Source organism: Chelonoidis abingdonii, chromosome 1 (assembly GCF_003597395.2).
Source record: "Chelonoidis abingdonii isolate Lonesome George chromosome 1, CheloAbing_2.0, whole genome shotgun sequence".
Taxonomy (NCBI): Eukaryota; Metazoa; Chordata; order Testudines; family Testudinidae; genus Chelonoidis; species Chelonoidis abingdonii.
Window position 1 is genome coordinate 166,732,455 of NC_133769.1, and position 20,550 is coordinate 166,753,004.

Genomic DNA, 20,550 nt, shown 5'->3' on the forward strand with positions numbered 1-20,550 from the left:
CCGCCCCCCTTCAGAATCCCTGACCCATCCTGCTCCTTGACCCTCACCATCCCCCAGAGATCCCCTCAACCACCACCCCTGGACCTCACCCCTGCTCCCTGTCCCCTGACTGCCCCAGCCCCTATCCACCTCTGCGCTGAGTCCTGACAGACCCCCAGAATGCCCACAATCCAACCCCCCCATTCCCTGTCCCCTGACCGCCCCTCCAACCTCTGCACCCTCCCTATCCCCAGGACTCCCTGCCCCTTAGCCAACTCCCCTGGCCCTGGCCCCTTACCCGGAGCCTCAGTGCATCCAGGAACTTCCCTCGACAGCTGCAGTGTGGCTCCGGCGGGGCCCCTGAGCTTCTCCCCGCTCAGAGCCACGTTGTAAGGGGGCAGGGCTGCGAGCTCCAGGCCGAGTGGAGGAATCTGAGCTCGGCCCAGAGCTCGCAGCCCTGCCCCCTTACCACATGGCTCTGAGCGGGGTGGAGCTCAGGCCCCGCTGGAGCCATGCTGCAGCGTTATCTAGGGACGCTCCTGGATGTGCTGAGGCTCCGGGACAGGGGCAGAAGCGGGAATCTTGGCCGTTCTCGTGGGGGCCCCTGCGGAGCCCGGGCCTGGGGCAAATTGTCCCACTTGCCCCCCGCCCGGGCCACTCTGTGTGCACCAGCAGGGTCTATGTGGACCAGTTAATATGCTACACATTAGTGCGCTTTAGAAATCACACCACCCGTGGTGCGTGTGCATTGCCATATCCTGTACACAAGATCTCAGTCTCTACCTTTTGCTGTTGGTGCTGCTCTGATATGTTCCATTTTCTGTAAATCTTGCCCTCTTCACCCAGCCTTGCATAAAAATATTGCCAGACAAGCAACAGACATCACTATTCGCCTTCAGATGCACAGCAATGTACAAGAGCAAAGTGGAGGGGTTTTTTTGGTACCTCTTGTCTTTTGACACTAGATAAACAAATCCCTTGGAACTACAGACGACAGATAGTAGATAAACAATCTCTCCCAACCTACGGAAATTAAGGCTAAAGTCTTCTGTTGCATAAGGGCACAAAAAACCCTGCATGGAGTAAAATGCTGTAAAAAAAATGACTGTATGTTTCATTAATGTGCGTATATATCAGGTAGGACAATCTTGCTCCATGACAGCTGTGGAGCGAGTATTGCTACAGTAATAGACTTCTGCTATTGCCAGAAACATACGTGTGTGTGTGCGCATGTGCGCCAACAATTAACAGTAGAAAAGTTGCAAAATCATAAGTGGCACAACACTAAAATATAAAATTAAGGTGCAGTTACCAGATTTGGTTGGTGGAACATCTGGGATGGGTGATGGTTTAGGTTTGGAAGGCACACGCCGCGTCTCTTTTGGAGCTGAAAGAAAACAACTGGTTTATATGTTGTTAAAGCTTTCCCAAGCATCACAGTCCGACACCAGCCACAACACAAGACTGTATACACAGTGTGACAAAGTTCCTCCTCTGCCTTGGTGGGTCCTGCGCTTATTCGCGGATTTGCTCGCTTCACAGATTCACGGCAGCCCTCAGTTTGGCCACTTTTGCTAGTGGTTCAAACCTGCCGTTCACTCAGCTAACCTCATCACTAGTCGGCATGGGGAAAAGGAAGGAGAACAATCCCCTCAGTCTCTGTTGACCCACCTAGTGAGTTGGGGGACAGGCCAGGGACCTTCCCCTCTGGTGAGACCCATAGTCCAGGTCAACTCCTCCTGTATCCAATAGGGACTATGGGGGATGGCAGGAACCTGGGCCAGCCCTCTATTCCGGGTTCCAGCCCAGGGCCCTGTGGATCACAGCTGTCTACAGTGTTTCATGTAATACCGGTGTGACAGCTACAACTCCCTGGGCTACTTCCCCATTGCCTCTTCCTAACACCTTCTGTATCCTCAACCCAGGACCTTCCTCCCGATGCCAGATAGCATTTGTACTTTTCAGTCCTCCAGCAGCACGCCCTCTCACCCTCAGCTCCTTCCGCGCCCCTCACTGACTGAAGTGATGTCCTTTTTAAACCAGATGCCCTGATTAGTCTGTCTGCCTTAATTCCAAGTTCCTGATTGTTCTGGAACTGCCCCTTACCTTACCCAGGGAAAAGGGACCTGCTTAAACTGGGGCTAATATATCTGCCTTCTATCACTCTCCTGTAGCCATCTGACCCAAACCCGTCACAATAGTCATGGAGTACCTCAGTATGAGATAGAAAAAACACTGATGTATTTACCAGCTTTGGTTTGTGGCACATCTGGGCTCGGTGATGACTTAGGTTTGGAAGGAACACGCCGTGCCTCTTTTGGAGCTGAAATAAAGAACTTGAGCATTAAAATCATTATCCAGGAATCTGAGCCTGACACCATGTACACTTGATCATGAATGAAAGTCATGTGTTCAAAGGAATTTCAAAGAAAAAGTTGTGTTGTTGGACAGTATCTGTATTGAGATCAACTTAGCACGAGGTGGGATTACTCGTTGAGTTTGAGCCCAGGAAAAAAACAAGGGACATTAGAGAAATTGCAAACACAAACAAACATGGCTTCAGAAAGATGGAGTATTTCTGGATGCTCTAGAGAGCAAACAGCTTAAATTAAACTAGATTCCTGTAAAGGAAAATACACAAAGGTGGACATGAAAATGACAAAGGTAACTAGAAAAAAAAAAGACTGTTTAATCATGAAAAGTGATGATAGATGAACCCATTGAGCAAGAGCCTACCATGCCTACATTTCTAATGAGAAGGAAAAAGAAATATGACCATTCCCATAGTTAACATCATTACCTAATGGTGCCTTTGGTTGTTCAGTTCTAAATACAGCTGCATCTGGGGCTGTATCAAAAACAAATAAAACATAAAAATAACAATGAAAATCAAAACAGAAGAGAATAATTCTATTTAAAGTCAACTTTATTTATGTCTAAATAACATCTATGCTTTCATTTGTCTGCCAGCAATTAGTCAATATTCAAGAATCATTATGCTCTAACAAATATAAACAGCCGAGGACAGAACCTAGTCCTTAAATGTGGGCTAATTTTTCCATGTTTTTTATGGTCTTTATAAAGAAAGATGATTGAAATTTATCTCAGTCATATACCCAGAAATTGGAACCTGTGGTATGAAGCTCTTCCCTTACAAGTGCCTTTCATATGGAACTTGTATATAAAATTGGTGTCGGAGAGCCTCTTGCTTATGGGTACCATATTATTAAAATATGTGATTATTTGTGCATTGTGTAATACAAACATCAAATGCCACTCTTAAGTTATACCTCGTTCCAGTATTCATTTAAACATAAACCAGATTTTTTATTGTTTTACTGCATAGACATGCAAACAATCATATTCTACTCCACAAAAAATGCAACGGCATAAAAAAATTGGCTTCTCCCCCTCACTGTAACTGCTTGTTTTATGTGGTATTCAAAAAGGTTAAATATAAAATGTTTTCTTGATATCTTTGCACGCAATCCCAAGAAAATCAGAAAACAATGCTGAAACTGACAGAAGTCAGTTAAGAAATAACTTTAATTATATTATCGATATTTGTAGAAATTATGATAAATTAATAACTGAAAAAAATTCTAAAATGCATACACAGGATAATACAAACATCTCAGTTTAGTGATGGTAGTTAGTACACCATTTTTCAGTATCAAACTAATATAAGAATAACGGAAAAATGACCACAAAGGAAAAATGTACAATTAAAACTTATATATCTAATTTATCAGGAGTTTTGTTTTAACTCGGAGATTGCAGCCAGCCTTTTGCAAACAGCTGCAATGATTTTAAAAATCACTTAGTAGCAAGAGTTAGATTTTTTATACTAGGAGATCTTATCTATTTGGTGACAATTGTTTTTGAGAGTGGTAATGCAGCACAAAGAATCTATCCAAACATTTGGGTGGGCACTTTGATTAAAGTGATCATCAGGGAGTCATCTAAGTTTACCAACAGTTAGCACAGAATGGTGTCAATAGAAAATTACTAGTGTAACAAAACAGAGTGGTATTTTGGATACCACAATATAGTAATTATTGACTTTTTTTTTTGTTTACACTATCCCCATTGAAAGCAAGTTAATTGATTGTCTGTAATAAATCCTGAATACAGTGTCTTGGCATATTGAATGATAATGTATTGATATTGTGAACCTAGTTAAACAAATATTAGTTATATGTTTGGTAATTTACTAGCTCTTAAAGAAAAGAGTAATAAGAAGACATACAATAATGGTAAATACAAAAGAAGCTGTGCAACATCTTTACTGAAAGTGCAAAGCAGAGTTTGAAGAAATATACAAAAACATCTCTCACAGAACACTAATGCATTTTTAAACTTTGATTTTATTTAATACTGAATAAAATTTTCCTCTTAATTACACTACAATAAATCAGGAATAACTCAAATTCTCATGCACGTGTCTAAACATGAGCTATTATTATGCTACTGCATAATGGTAAAAAAGCTAGTCAATTTCTGCTATTGAAGTAAATGGCTAACAAACAAAACGCCCAACATGTTGCAGCAGAATTGTACCTTGTCATCATGATGCTGAGTGTATTTCAAATTACTTCGATAATTAAACAGCTGCTTAGAGATAAACTTCTATAGGACACAAAAAATAATTTACCAGGTTTTGTCTGTGGCACATGAGGTTTGGGTGATGTTTTAGGCTTCAAAGGAACACGTCGTGTCTCTTTTGGAGCTGAAAGAGAGAACCTGGGTTACAAATTATTAAATTATCCAGGAATCAGTCTAATGCCAAGACTAACACACAGACACGGCACGTTTCAAGCCTGCAATGGAGAAACAAAATCCTTTTACAGTAACAGGGAAGACAAAGTCAGGTGTACAAAAGAGTTTAAAGAAAAATAAGGCATTATGAGTGTATCTAGATTTGTTTAAGCAGGGAAATGGAATTCCTGATCATTTTGAAGCCCAGCTTAAAAAAAAGTTGGAAAATAAACTGTAAGCACAGACAGACATGACTATGATAAAGATGTTTCAGAAATGACAGCCTCATTGCCTTAAGAAGTAGATAATACACCTGTGTAGTAAACAAAATTCCTAAAAAATCTTTAGTGCCAAATGACAGACATATCTAGGAAAAAAAGAGGAATTTTAAGGAAAGAAACTGCTGATATGAGATGACAACTACAACGTGGTTTTCTGTGAAGAGAAGAAAAACAAACATGACTGATCGCTAAACAAATTTCTTTACCTATTGTTGACCTTGGTGGTTCAATTCTAAGTGTAATATGTTCCAGGACTGCATCAGAAACAAAATAACAGAAAAAGCATGAGAATCTAAGCATGGCACACCCTTTCAAATGATCAAAAAGCAACTTCCTAGGTAAGCAATAAGTAAAAGATTATGCTAATCTGGTCTTTGCTAATGCCACGGATAATCAAAATTACCCTTGGATATCTTATTCTGACTTTTAGAAATTGTCGTCAATTAACTTTGAACACGGTATACCATAAATACATTGAATGAACTGGATGAAAAAAACACTCAATTCTGAGATAGTAAAAAATCAAAGAATCATAGAAGTTAAAGATAGAAGAGATCTAAGAGGTAACACAGTACTCTACTCTACAGTGTATTAACCAGTCTAATTTTAAAAGTCCCATGCAATTGTGCTTCTACCACTTTCTTTAGTAGACTATTCTATTATCTAACACATCTCATTTTCAGCAAGCCTTTCGTGACATTCACGCTAAATGTTCCCTTTCTCTTTTTTTTTTTTACCTGCAGCTGGAAGAATACAACAATAAGATAAAATAAAAAAAAACATTAGCAATGCATATACCCCTTTTGTATTTGCTTTCTGCAAACATTCAAGCTATTGTATCTCACTGCATGGAATTTCACAGAAACAAGTGTTCAGTTTGCACATTCATGGGAAGTGGTATAATCCAGTATGGGGTAGTACACTGCGTGACTCAACAAGATGACACGGTTCCCACGCCTCTACACTCCCAAGATTTAGAGTAGAAACTATTAAACAATCAAATCAGACCCAAAAGAAAATTATTTGCAACTACCAAACATCCATGTCTGTATATACAAATATATTACGTTAGTGAAATGAGATAAAATTAGATTTAAACTCTCCACATAACTAATGTGCCTTACACTAGACTAATTTTATTTTATTTATTTATTTGAGAATGATGTCTTTGGCAAAGTTGTGTGGTTCAGAAAGGGAAAGACTGTAAAATTTCCCAATTCTGCTAATCTACTATTTCTATCCTCAAGAGATTCAATCTTCCACCAGTGGCTAGTCATGTGGTTGAGGTTAAGCATGTATTTACAAAGCTTTACTGAATCAAGGACTACAAAATTACAGTCATCCAATCAGAAACACCAGGAGATTTGTGACCTATCACCATTAATCAAACCATCTCAAATTTCAAACACTGAATATCAAGTATTCCTAGCAAACTGATCATAATCAATCCACAGAATAGGAAAAAATACTGCAAAACAGGAACTAATTCTGAATAAATTAAAAAACAAACAATTTACTACAGATCATTTGCTACGAATTATTCAGTTGGCTCTAGTTATAGCCTATTAATCCTACTTATATCATAGGAGCAATAAATAATTCCTCTCAACCTTTAGCAAATTTTACCAAACTTCAAATATTTACAACCTGCAAGTATCAGATGACCGAGTCTATAACAAACTCCTGACAGCAAAGTAAAGAAAGCACATTAAATCAACGGGGTATTGTTAAAACCAGCTGCATGAACAGGTAATTACCAGGTTTACGATGTGGTAGTTCTGGCTCTGGGGACGCGCTAGGTTTGGAAGGAATGAACTGTGTTTCAGTTGGAGCTGAAAAAGCAAAAGAAAAAACCCAACATTTCTAAACATCTTAAGGAGTCACAGCCTGACTCTGGCACCATGTTTAAGTCGTAAGAAGTGACACCTGTAATGTCGCCGACAACAAAAATTCAGTTTAGTTGGTATATATTGTATTCAGCAATGACCGTGACTCTGAAAGGGATAAGAAATACTCTTGTGTGGTAGGGTAATTTGAGAGCTTCTGACAATTGGGAAAACCCCTGCAAATGCTTAATTATAGGAGTTGACTCTAATGGCTATATTTGTGCGCCTAAGGACTACTCCCATAAGCGTGAGTGTGTTGAATCGACACCTGAAGTGACTGTAACAGTAAATTAGCGGCTAAATTATGCCCTCGGATAAGATGGTGGTGTTCCCAGTGTCTGCAATAGGAGATGGATGCATGTACTTGAAGGCAGAATTTGGCTCTTCATCTTAAAAGAAAGTTGTATCAATTTTCTTCACATGGTCTTCTAAAAGTTCATGTAGTTTAAATAATTTCTTGCCATAGATATAACAATAATCTATATTTGAAATGCTTTTGATTGAAAATTGGCATTTCTGAGTCTTCTATTGGTGGTGGTAATCTTGCTGAGTACTAAACAACACTATGGGAACTAAAATCTTAGAGATCGTTATTTTTTCCTATCAACAAATGGCCAGACACTAAATCCGACAGTTATTCACCATTCTTTCTAATTTGTTTGTTATATACGCTAGGCAGTGGTGACTTCACTGTTCAAACTCCCCTACAAGCTTTGAGGGTCACTGAAAAATGGACCTTCACAAATACAAAGACATTTTGGTTTGGAGATCACTTCTGAAGGAGAAATTTTTTTTTAACTAATAAAATATGAACCTACAAACATTCAAGTGTGTTTGAAAAGTCTAACATTAGAATAAAATTAATTAATCCTTATTCTTGGTGTAAAATATTTCCAAGATGGATCTAAGTTTCTTTCTCCTCTCTCAGTACAAGATTGACATAAAAATGTAGTCCTTCTGACATAGATCCTAGCCAGTAAAACTGGAGCCTTTATCTGCAATTTCTGTACAAGGTGCACTATAAGAAGAAAAGTACAGTCTTCTGAGCCACTACAGCTGATATTTTGCCGTTAACTAGCGTAACATTGAACCTCAATGTACCACATTTCAAAAATAAAGATATTTACCAGGTTTAGATTGAGGCATTTTAGGTTCAGAAGATGATTTGGGCTTCATAGATGTGAAATGTATTTCACTGGGTTCTGAAACAAAAATTTGGTTTATAACTATCAGCATTTAAATATTAGGGTGTAAAAGTGTGTTTATCCCCAAAACACCATATGTCTGCAGTGAAGAAACAGCACTACAATGCAAAACTGGAAAAATAACTATAATTAATATCAACAACCCACTAAGCAGAAAATTGCAACTTCAGGTTTAACAACAGAAGCTTATTGGACTTGCGAATAAAAGTAGCAGATAAACTCTTGGCTCACAGAAACTATCGAAGAGTTGGGATAAGATGATCTTCTGAAGCAAAATTATAGTTTCTAATTGGAACCTAAAGGCAAGGTACCTATCATAAAATGTAAAGAAAAAATGTCATGTGTCATTATATAATGCCTGCATCTATTAACTTTCACTCCATGCATCTGAAGAAGTGAGGTTTTTTTACCCACGAAAGCTTATGCCCAAATAAATCCATTAATCTTTAAGGTGCCACCGGACTCCTTGTTTTTTAAAGAAAAAACCGTTACCCAGTGTTGTCTTGGGCCACTCAAGGTCATTAGAAGAAATTTTACATATAGCTTCTGGAGCAGCTGGACTTTTTGCTGTTAGAATAAAAATGAATTTAAGTGAAGACTATTAAACCCCAAGTCAGCAAAGCACCTAAGCAGGTATGTAAGTGCGTTGTTGAATAGTGCCGGACTTAAATCCATGCCTAAGCACTTTGCTGAGAGTGGTTTTAGAAAGCAGAGCTTTCTCTTAAAAATAGATCAGTGTGCTTCCTTGAACATAATCTACACAGTTAAAGTCAGGCAGTTTTAAAAGAAGAATACTTCCAATGAGACTTGACATTGCATATATGTAGTGCAACAGACATCATTCTCTCAGTCTGGATATGAGAATTTGTGTTTCTTTTAAAACATACACAAACACACACAAATTCATACCAAGAATTCCGTTAAGTGCATATTCCCCAGGGCTATACATTCAATAAAAACTCAGTTACATCTCTGGCTAATTACATTCAAGCTTTCTACATCACTAGAATCATTATTTGTTTCTTTAAACAGAAGCTTAGTTTCTGTAGCAAATTTTGCAACATCCAGAAAACTAGTTGGAATCCTAAATTTGAAAATGGAGTAATGTTCTGTATATGGGATGGACAATTCTCATTACAGAAATTATGTTTCAATGCTTGCTGTCTTTTAAATATGTTTTTAAATGTGTATATGCTTAATAAAAGTTGGCTTTTTGAAATCTTTAAGCATAATTATTTCTTGTTCAAAAGAAACAGGTTTTTAACATGACATATATGTTATAAAATGTACACCTTTAAAACTTTAAGATGGTCGGGCAACCACTAAATGACTCAAAACAAACTCATTTATATAGTTTGCATTTCACATGTGCCCAAAATCCAGGTTAACCTCTTTGCAGCAGTGCCACTGAGTTTGGCTAAAAGGTTACTCCAAGTTCAAGTAGTGAATTACAGAAAAATAGCTACTGTACCAGGTTTACTATGTGGCATTTCTGGCATGGCACTGGCAGATGCTTTAGGTTTGGAAGGAATGTGTTGTGGTTCATATGAAACTGAAAGAAAAAAAAGCCCAGTTCATAACTGAATTACTGCATGCATCATTATTCAGACCACAGAAAGCATAGACGTGAAGCCTACTCTGGAACAAAAATAACTTAAAAGATTCCAAAAATCAGGCTGCAGTTAACATGCATGTTTTTTTCCTTAAAAAAAAGGGTGAGAGGGCAGTATCACAGTTAAATGTTTAGAGTAACTAGACAAAACCAGCAGGAATGCCCAGCCCTCTGCCAAAACAAGGAGTTCTCATCTCTATTATAAACTTATCTTGCCACCAACCAATCAGCACTCTCTTCATCCAAGTCCTGTACACTTGTAGCAAGCTGGACCTAAATTCTGTGGCAAAGTTCCCGGATTCTGCGGCACTCTGGTGTTGCAGACAGGAAATTTTGCAGGAACTTCTTTTAAATTACAGAATTGACGGGTTTCATGAATTCAATACAAAAAAGACTAAAACAGTCAGTACAGAAGTTGCCAAGTTATTTACTTTGAGATTAAATTCAAATTTTAGGCGGTCCACACTTTTTCAGTTTTGAGACACCAAAGACGTTGCTACTGACAATGCCAGGTAGGAAGCTGGAAATTTTGGCAACTGGGTAGGTGGCAATTAGGGCTTCTGGCAGCAGTGGAAGCATGGGAGGCAGTTTGTGATTGTGGGATGAGCACATCAGTCAGATGTCTCTACTAAATGAACATCAGTGAAATAGTTACAGTAGCCATTTAAGTGATCATATTCAAGTTCCAGTCATTGCCTAGCACAGCAAACTGGGCAGTCTGCACCTCTCAGAGTTGTTGCTTTAGGGTGTCTGCAGACTAAGGCCCTGTCTATATTGGGAATATCTGTATCAGTACAGACCCTGAAGTAGCTATGCTGTGTCAATGTAAAATGCATCCTACACCAGTGTAACACATCTACACTGGCAGGTTGCACCATTGTAGCCACACTTTAAGTATTTTCAATATAAGCAGGGTCTCAGAAAGACAACAGAGCATTGGTTTTATGTTCTCATAATTTTTCCAAGATTTCTTCAAAACCATGAAGGCTAGAAACAAATTTCATTAATTTAACGAAAGGTTAGATTCTACAGAATCTACTGTCTGGGGTAGATTCTGCAGCTAACACCAAAGCTGAGAAATCACAGGATACACAAGGCACACATCTTAGTTAGTGTTTGTAAAATGGCTTAAAAATGTAAAGCACTAAGTATTATCTATCCCCAAACTAACCACGTCACTCTTACAGTGCTGCCATTGTTGTCACAAGTGCCACTTGGGACATTTTGATGTATAAAGCCTTGACATGATGACAGCATTATTACTTGGGAAATAAAACCCCAATATCACCTCTGTTTAATTCTTGCAAGATGTTTAATTTGTTAAACTGAAATTAAAATAGAATAGGAATAGGCCTGAACTGAAAATTTGAATCCAAATCCAGATCCCAAGCCAAATATCATAGCTGAATTCTCTCTAAATATAAAGGTCTGAATGTCCCCAGAATCTTGGGAGGTTTTGAATCCAAACCCAGAACTGGATTGGAATGTCAAAACTAGACCTCAAGAAAACAATTTAAAATACAAGCCCGGACAACCTGCAAACTTTCTGGTCTTTGAAATCTGGATCTGAATTGGTTCAGATACATTTGTATCTTGTTGTAAGTTTTATTCCAGGCCTGCACACAAACGAAACCAATGATCTATAATGCACTAGGATCTGATTGTGTTTCCACTGGGAAAATATACCCCTGTCCAGAGGTCCTGCACCAGGTCTATATATAATTCAAGTAGCACTTAAACCCTAGTACAAAGATTTTAGTGAAACTTGAGAGGTACGTAAGGCCTTGCGTGAGTCTTTTGCACAACAGTGAATTTCATCTTTAATGCATAACTGTCATGAATGAGGTCTCCAGTCAACTAAAGAAAAATTGACTCCTTGGGTAAAAATATCAGAATTGCTCAGCTTGGTTTTATGATTCTTGCACTTAATTTGTTCATTACTCATGATGAGATGTCACTGTTGCCTAATCTGAGGTACTGAGGACTATTTTTATTAATTATTTAGGATTCAATATTACTGCCATTGCACTCAATGGGATTTCTGCCACTGATTTAAATGAGAATAAGATTTCATGCTTAGTAAGTGCAAGAAAAATCTCTTGGACACATCCTGGGCACATATGAACACGGGATGGGATTTCTTCATGATCATTTCCTAAGTCACAGCTTCAGTACAATGAAACCAAATTCCTACAAAGAAAAGCAAAAGGAAAGATGAACAGCAGAGGAGGAGATGACAGCACCAAACCAACTCGTATCTAAAAGCAAAGTGAAATTCAGTAATTACTTATGAATATGGAAGCATGAAATGCCCTTTTAGAAGATGAAAAATTCCTCCTCGATGAAAAGGAAAAGCGAAGAGCTGACAATTCACTAAGGAAGAAGATTATTATCATTACCCATTGTAGATTTCGGGTGTTCAAGAGTCTTAGTAGTAGCAGTAATAGAAGAACTCTTAATAGTGACTGGCACCGGAACAGGTTCACTGGTTGCTGTTGGAGTAAAGGACATTATCTTGAGAGAGATGAAAGCAGATCTACATCTTTTAAATGGCTGCCCAGTGCCTGATATGCGTACTTGGACATCAAGATTTTGGGACAAATATTCTACAGGATGACTCAAACCCTATCTTAACAGTGATGCTTTTGGGGAGCTTTTTGTCCATTGCTGATGCCCACGTACTGTTCAAATGTGAACAATACGTTCCCCATCCACCCACTGGATCTTGTGCCTCAGCAGATTTTCAGTCTGGAACAGCTTATGTGCATTGTGGGCTAAAACACAGTTGATCTCTTTATAATAGCCGAAAACATTTGGGAACCAATGCTTTAATGTAACAGGGTTCTATCATTTACTGTCAAAAATTTCTTCAAATGGAGCAAGATGGCAAGCTCTGCAGGACACTGATGGGACAAGCAAAACCAAACTCTTCTCTTTCAGGCCCTTTTTAGTATATATTTTACAACTAACACATTTGTTTTGCTTCCCTTCAATTTGTTTAAGTTCTGAATATTTGAAGACAGCCAAAAGGAATATGTCGGTGGCAAACTAGATTAAAACACTGTAGGACTAAATCCTCCTTCCACCTCACCAAGTCTGAATAGCCAGACTTGGCATGGGGACCTGGGTGGAGAGTAATCCTTCAGCCCAGGAGTCTAAGTTACATCATTCTGCAGCAGCCACTGTTTCTTTCTCTACATCTGCTGTGGCAGAGCTCCTTCTCCACCTCGGTGTGTTCTGCACTTCCTCTTAGCAGCAGGGTGTGCGATTCCTCTCTCCCTGGGGAATTTTCCCCACCTTGTCTGAGCAGGGGTTCCTCCCAACCTCCCTGACAGGGGAGTGGGAAGGGAGCCTCTTAGTCTCTGGTAGCTCCTTTGGGCGTAGTGGTGGCAGGCCAGGTACTCAGTTCAGGCACTCCCTTCTAGCTGTGTCTCTTCCCCTCAAACCTCTGGGACCTGGAACGGTTGTATGCCCTGTTGGGCAGGGTTTCCCTTGCTCTCCACCTCTGTACCTGTGAGGTCTCTCAGTAGCACGCCTGCTCCCCACAGCTCCTATTGCACGCATCTATCTGACTGGAGGGGAGGCTTTCAACAGGTTCTGGCAGGCTCTTGATTGGCTCCAGGTGTCCTAATTAACCTGGAGTAACCTCTGTTCAATTACCAGGGGAAAAGGGACCTGCTTATCCTGGGGCTAATATACCTGCCTTCTCCCACTCTCCTATAGCCGTCTGGCCTGAGCCTCTCACACTGCACAGTACAAAGGTCACTGGCCAAATCCCCGCTTCTCATCCATCTTACCACGGTTCCACCCCATGCACTCACGATTGTGTGTGCACACATGGGACACAGTGAGCCAATGTGGAGCCGGGCTCTGCAGCATGGAGAGAGCTCCCCAAATCCTGGCCCACTCTCCCCCTTCACTCCCACGGAACATTATCACATTTAACATCTATTTAAGGGGAATGAGTCTTGTTACTTTTTCTAGAGTCTTTCTCAGACCATCTTCTCAGTCTTACTGAAACTTTAAACCCCATCCCGTTCCTGAAAAAACTAACTATTTAGGGAATTCAAATACAAAAGTGACAAGTTATACTGTAGAAGACAAAATGAAAAATTCTGATTCAAACCTTGTGATTCATTTCTATAAGAGAAAGGAGAATTTTCTACCAAAATAATAATGATGTCAAGATAAAGATAACTCATGTTAATATCTCAAAATAGAAAGTATTACTTAACATGCTGCAAAACAACAATCAGGTTAAACCTAGCAAAAGAGAAATGTGGCATACTGATCCTGGGCCCACTGAAAGCAATGGCAAGGCTCCTGTTGCTTTCAATAGTGCAGGATCATGTCCACAATGAATGAACTGTCAAGATGAAATCCTGGTACCACTGACTTTAATGTCTCCAGGGTTTTACCCTGTAGATTTAATCAGTATCAATAACTGGGTATGGTTTCCTACTTCCACTTCCCACTTTGCTGTTAAAGTAGATCATCATTTACCCTCATTAGTTACAAATCCAATACTAAACTGATTGAAACTGTTAGCTAGGAAATATAATTGGAAGAAATCTAAGTGTGTTTCAGGCCACCTGAAAATGTCTCATTTCAGATCTTGCATTAGTCATTATCATCCCAGTTAACCTGGGAGTGTGTGCGCACACGCTTCAGTTTTATCACAGCTAGAATTTGTCCAATTCTCACCAATGCCAAATTTGCCATAAATCTTTACATAAAATTTCAGACACATCACAGTTTAATACTGTCCAGTTATAAATCTAGGGGCTAAAATATTTTTGTTACTATGCATCTTGCTCAAGTACTGATTCATACGTATGTTTTCCACCCCCTTATGGTTGATCTACTTTTCTTAGATTAAATTGAGAGCTCTTTGGGACAGAGGCTGAACAGTACCCAGCCATCTATGGTGCTAGAAAACAAATAAATAGATAAATAAAAAATGATCATTTTCTTTTTAATTAGGTGAAAGGAAAGGAATGAAAACTACAGAGCGGACCTATCCATTGATCTATGTATTCTACTTCTAAGGCACATGTCACCCATCAAAACACCCTACAACAGTTGAGAACCACTGAGCATGCCTACCCAAGGGACAGAGTTTCAAAACTGTTGAAGAGGAAAGGGACTTCAAGATAGAGCTGGCAGATTTATTTATTATGAATAATGTTCTTTAAAAATGTAGCCCCTTTTTTGATTCATGAGTTGTTCTTTAACCCATCTTCATTTTCTTCAAATGTATTCACCATTTCTAGGTATTCATTGAATACTTTTATTTATCCAAACTATCACACTTTGAGTCATTTGCTGACTCTCTCTTTTGATTCTATGCAGCATTTGGTTTATCACCTGTGTCTCATGGCACAGCTTTTCCTTCCTGAACAGATGAAAAACCTTTTAAAACAGGAAGGAATAATGAATAATGCACTCCAACTATGAATTTTTTGGACAAGTGATCTTTTCTTTTGAAATTGATGAAGCTTTCAAGATGCGCAAGCATACTCATCAAGATGAGGCAGTTCTCTACAAACTTATCAATAATAATTGTTAAAGTTTGCCATACTTGATGCTTTTCTACCTGAAACTATTCATAAATCTTTATTTTAAACACTGTTTACCAACCTCTAGTTTAATGGGACAGTGTTCAGAGTTCTTCCTTCTTATTTATTAATTAGCTACTGTATTTGGTCAGAGTCTGATCTATGTAATAACACTGTAGTTACGCTAACAAAGCAAAATAGAGCAAAATAAAGGCTGGGAGAATAAAGGATTTAGTTTGCAAGACTGCTTATGATGCTAACAGATTTCTACAGCTTCCATGGACACGTGTCCCAAAAAAATCATGAGCCAGCAAGGTTCAAACAATATGGAACAAAATGATAATAGCAGAGCATACTGTAATTACCCGGTTTTGTCTTGGGTTCTTCTGGATGGAGAGACACTTTAGGTTTGGAAGGAATTCGTTTTGTTTTACTGGGTGCTAAAAGGAAGAAAGAGGGGAGATTGTAATCCGAAAGTTTTGAGGAAAGGAGAGAGTACTTACCAGTAACTGTTGCTCTTCAAGAGTCACATCTGTACATTCACAATCAGTGGGATGTGGAACCCCTGGCACTGAGCTGGAGAACAGCCTTGGAAAACCATGTCCACTGTCGTGTATGTTCATGTGATAACTCAAGTGAGGGTGATGGCATCACCTACTCTATATAAGGAAGTGCATCCACCCAGCCAAATGCCTCAATTCCTTTTCCCAAACCGGAGACCTAATGTTATACTGAACTCTGAGGTAGAAGAGAAGGTGGTTGGGTAGTGTGAACACACAAAGGTAATTCTCAAAGAACAAAAATTACTGCAAAGTAATCTCTTTTTTCTCTTTTGAGGGCCTCTGCATATTCCCACTTGCGGCAGATTAGCAAACATGATGATAGGCAAGTTCTTAGATAAATGTTGTCTGTAATCTGCTCTCCCAAACTAGACATCAAAGAGCAATGCTAAATCCAGTGAGTACTATCTGATGGAAGTATGCCCAGAACTCCAAGTTGCTACTTTGTAAATCTCCACCAGGAGAACCTATCTAAGGCACATCATGGATGCCATGGTGGCCATCATAAATCTTTAAACAAGGGGTACTTTGTTGCAATAATGCTCTATACAGCTCCTAATCCAAGGGTGAAACACTCTGTTTGGTAACAAGTTCTCCCAGACATCTCTTCCCTAGGCTAAAAACAACCTAGTAGAATTTCTAAACAGCTCATTCTTTTCCATGTAAAACCAGAATGTCCTTTTTATATTTTGAATATGGAGATGTGATCACTATGGGGCCTGGGGAAGAACACAGGGGGGAAAATACATTGAGATAGGTGGTAATCTGAGACCATCTTTGGCTTGAAGCTGTGATGGGACCTCCTGGTGACTTTGTCCTTGTGATCAAAGGTAGTGCTGAGACTGGAGAGACAAAGTATACCTTCAGTCCCGTGTAAGAGGATCTCAGCAGAGGTTGGTATCGGTACTCTTGATGGGCCCAATTTAGTATCAGGCTGTAGGATCCCTGGTATGACCAGTGGAGAAGAGGTGCAATATTTGAAGCCCTTTAAGGGCCCTGTGTGGTCCTGGTGAGACTCCCAGGATAAGGGCAAGCTGTTTAGGTTAAGGTATCCTATACCACTCTACACTAATTACAAGAAAATAATAAGATAGACTAAGGAAAGATCTAGCCTGAAGGCACGAAGGTGAGTTCCATTTCATCTCTGTTTTTGAGGGGAAAGGAACTGAGGTGTCGGGGGACTGCATTTTCTTCTACAGAGTAAGGTGATGATGTAACCCTTGACTGTGATCTTTAGTACAGCCTCCCAGTCAACAAAGCTCTTCAAGGCAATTCCACAGCTCAATGCCAGGTCTGCCAAATCCCAAAGTGGTAATGCAGAAAGGTCTTGGGAGAACACAGGGTTTATACCAATAAGACACAAGAGAGTTTGTGCATGCCTAAGTCAACATGGGGCAACAGTGGCACAATGTGGATGCTCACAAATTGAAAGGCACTGTATAAAATGACTATTCAGAAGGCAAAACAAACTTGTTATGTAGTTGGGTGCAAGGGAGAATGTGTCTCCTAAAAGCAGCTCACTTCAACTTCCTGCTCTTTTGTGAAACTGGAGAATGTTCTAGCATTAGCAAGAAGGAAAGTGATTAACATAGGTGAGCACAACGGCTGACTATGGTGGGATTATCAGAAAGCACACTTTTCATGCAGGCTACACATCTTTATTGCCCCAAATACCATAAAAGATTGTTTTCACAAAGAAGAATGAAGATGCACATCTTCAGTGGCTTGTAGAGCTGGTTGGAAAATAGAAAGTCATTGTTGTAGAAATTTTTGGTTTCCATTGAAATTTGTTTTTTTATTACATTTTCAGATTGGCTCCAAGGCAACAGACAAATGCCTTACCAGAAATAGGATAGAGCTTCAGGATTAGCAATGATAGCTTCACATTGTCTTCAGGCACTTATGCAGTAACCTGAACTGGCTCTTTTGGAAGTCAGTGCCACAGTGCACAGAGTCTACATTAATTTGAGGCATCTTGAGTAGAAGCATTTGGACTTCAAGGAAAGAAGACAACCATTGCTATTGCACAAGTCCTAATTTTGGTCCATTTCTAGTGACACTGGGATACTAATGGGAGCTTGATCCATGGGCATCATGTCTTCCTGGCTAAAGGCCAGATTGTGATCCTTTTACATTGAATAGTACCTTATCCCTCAAGTAGTCACATCTGAATAAGGGTATCCCTATGGAATAAATGCAGAATTCACAATAATCTATATAGAGAAGGGAAGATGGGGCAAATCATTCCAAGTTCAGTGATGAATAGATAGTTATTCTCAGGATCCCATCTGGACTGATCAGTGAGAGTAGTAATAGAGAGATGATAGACTAGATACACTTGCACAAACATGCAACCATACCAATTTCTCTGTAATTAAATGGAAAAACAAAGTGATCATGACTGTGGAAACATTATTACCTAGTGTTGTCCTTGGCAGTTCAAGGGGGTTAGAAAATTTAGGTGTATTGCTTTCCAAATGAACTGCTTTTTCTGCTGATGAAAAAGAAAGAATTTAGAGATACATACATGGAAAGTAGCAGCATCTCTAGAAGAGATAGACAAAACTATCTTAATAATACAAGAGTTAATTTTGAACTGTGCAAAAACCTTTCTAAGGAGTTGTAGTTATAGCAAAAATGTTTTAAAAGCTCACAATAACTGATTCAATTCCAAGACTTAAATACCACTAAGTTAACAAGCTTCAGTGAGAACAATTTGTCTTGAAGTGGGTAATTTTTTAACTAGCAATACTGGAAAGAATTATGATAATGTTGCTTGGACTCTTACAATACTGTTTAAATAATGTCTTATTATGCTATAAAATTATGTATCTTTTTAGCTTTATGACTTCATTATAAACCATGAATTTTTAAAATGTTTTAATGGCTTTATCTTTGTTCGTACAACTCCAGACAAGTCTGGGGATGTGTGTGATATTTTCTTTCCTTTGACCTACATCACAGGTTAAATTCAACCATGGTGTAAAAACATGGTACAGTTCAACTGATTTCATTTTATATCCACCTGCTTATCTCCATGCCTGACTTTCACCCCTCACAGTTCTACAATTTTAGATAAGCCTCAACATATGCTAACTATCACTGCATCTGCACTCATCGTATAGCAACAGATGAAATGGTACAGATTGGTAACCTATCCTCAAAAGCAAAGCAAGAGACTTGATTAAGGGACTTTTAAATTTATGGGCCAACTGGGGTCTGTTGAGCAAGTGTTGGCCAGTTCATGATTTCAAGTGGAAACCATGTAAAAACTTGATTCCATCCCAAGCCCTGTGCAACTCGATTATTTGAGCTAAGTTTTGCTTCAAATGTTTTTTTTTATTTTTCCAAGTTAACATTCCAAGTGTAACTCAAGGGATGCAAACCCACATTTTGCATAATCCTCCTGAGAACTGAATCTGCTGAATTTCACATAGGATGCCTTTAAAACAAAATACATTAAATTACCAAAAATTATAAATTATTGTAATGCTTGGCATGGAATGTAATTACCAGGTTTAGTTCGTTGCATTTTGGGTCTGGCAGATGGTTTAGGCGTAGAAGGAACAAACTTTGTTTCCCAGGGAGCTGAAAGAAACAGATTAGATTGTAAGATTTTTCTTTTAATTCTTTTCCTTAGAAATGGAATCACATTCCTCAAGCCAGTGGTGAAGCAGTGATAATTCAAAATGGTTTCTGGAAATAAAATCAGTATTAAAAAAGGCCTCGGAAAACTGTCATGAAAACTTACTTGCCCAGGTACAAAAATGATTAATTTGCCCTTTACTATAATGATTGATAAATAACTAAAATATCTAATTGTGTTTTACTTGCTCATCAAAAAAATTATTCTGGGCAAACTAGGAAGTTGAATTTTGCAAGACAAGTCTAAAATATATAATATATATCATATTGTATATATTTCTGAGTTACCAATCAATTTTATGCAACTGAGCAATTTAACTAGATAAAGTTTGAAAAGGTAACATGAATTCTTAGAACTCTCAGCTATTCAAGAAGAAAAAGATTCTGGCACAGGTAGAAAGCCACGAAACGAACAACATGCAAAAGTGGGATTATCTCACAACTGCAGCCCCTGGATTCTATTTATAAAAAAGCAGCACTGATTGTAGGAATGGGGGAAATATTGGTAAGACTGAGCAGTTCTGCAAACCCTAAAGCTGTCTTCTCATAATTGCAGGGGTTGTAACTGTAGTTAGCCAGTCTGAATGCTAGCCTACGGCCTTATGCTGGGAGGCAAAGTCTGTGAAAGTTGAAGGCGACCAATCAGTACCTCAGAAGACATGACCATTAATTTTGCCTATTTTATAAAACAAGATAATGAGGCTGCTTCCAAGATAGATTCAGGAGGAAGAGCTTCATTGCCATAAACAGAGTGGCAATGCACTCCTATGAATAAGTATATGTGAATTCACTGAGAAGAGGTTTTCAAGCCTAAAGGACTATATGACAGATACCAAGAACCAGGATAAAGACTAATGAATATTTCTAGTGCCACCAACAGATCTCCCTAGGGAATATTAGGTTTTTTTAATGTAAAGAAAAAATCCAAAACTTTCCTTTGAGAAAGTCTTCTTACCCATCTTTGCACTTAGCCTTTCAATAGTTACTTTTGACATATGCTGAAAGTGAGTGGATGGTTGTCTTTTTGTGTGTGATCTCAACAATGCTCAAACGATAAAGGCAAATT

At 38.8% G+C, this 20,550-nt stretch overlaps 1 protein-coding gene across 15 annotated transcripts in view; it reads right to left on the bottom strand.

Moving 5' to 3' along the window:
• The window catches only part of ABI3BP (ABI family member 3 binding protein), a 304,680-nt gene that overhangs the window by 90,127 nt on the left and 194,003 nt on the right, over positions 1-20,550 (bottom strand). For 11 of the 15 annotated variants that reach the window (XM_075072439.1, XM_075072438.1, XM_075072445.1 and 8 more), the window contains 7 exons: positions 19,353-19,427; positions 18,259-18,333; positions 15,645-15,719; positions 4,634-4,708; positions 2,780-2,827; positions 2,228-2,302; positions 1,292-1,366 (listed from right to left, as the gene is read on the bottom strand). In XM_075072439.1, the coding sequence (XP_074928540.1) occupies positions 1,292-1,366; positions 2,228-2,302; positions 2,780-2,827; positions 4,634-4,708; positions 15,645-15,719; positions 18,259-18,333; positions 19,353-19,427 (498 nt within the window). Of the gene's footprint in view, positions 1-1,291; positions 1,367-2,227; positions 2,303-2,779; positions 2,828-4,633; positions 4,709-5,224; positions 5,273-6,775; positions 6,851-8,031; positions 8,107-9,580; positions 9,662-12,120; positions 12,214-15,644; positions 15,720-18,258; positions 18,334-19,352; positions 19,428-20,550 lie in introns of all 15 variants that reach the window. The other 4 variants (XM_075072451.1, XM_075072443.1, XM_075072455.1 and 1 more) reach the window with 3 other exon arrangements.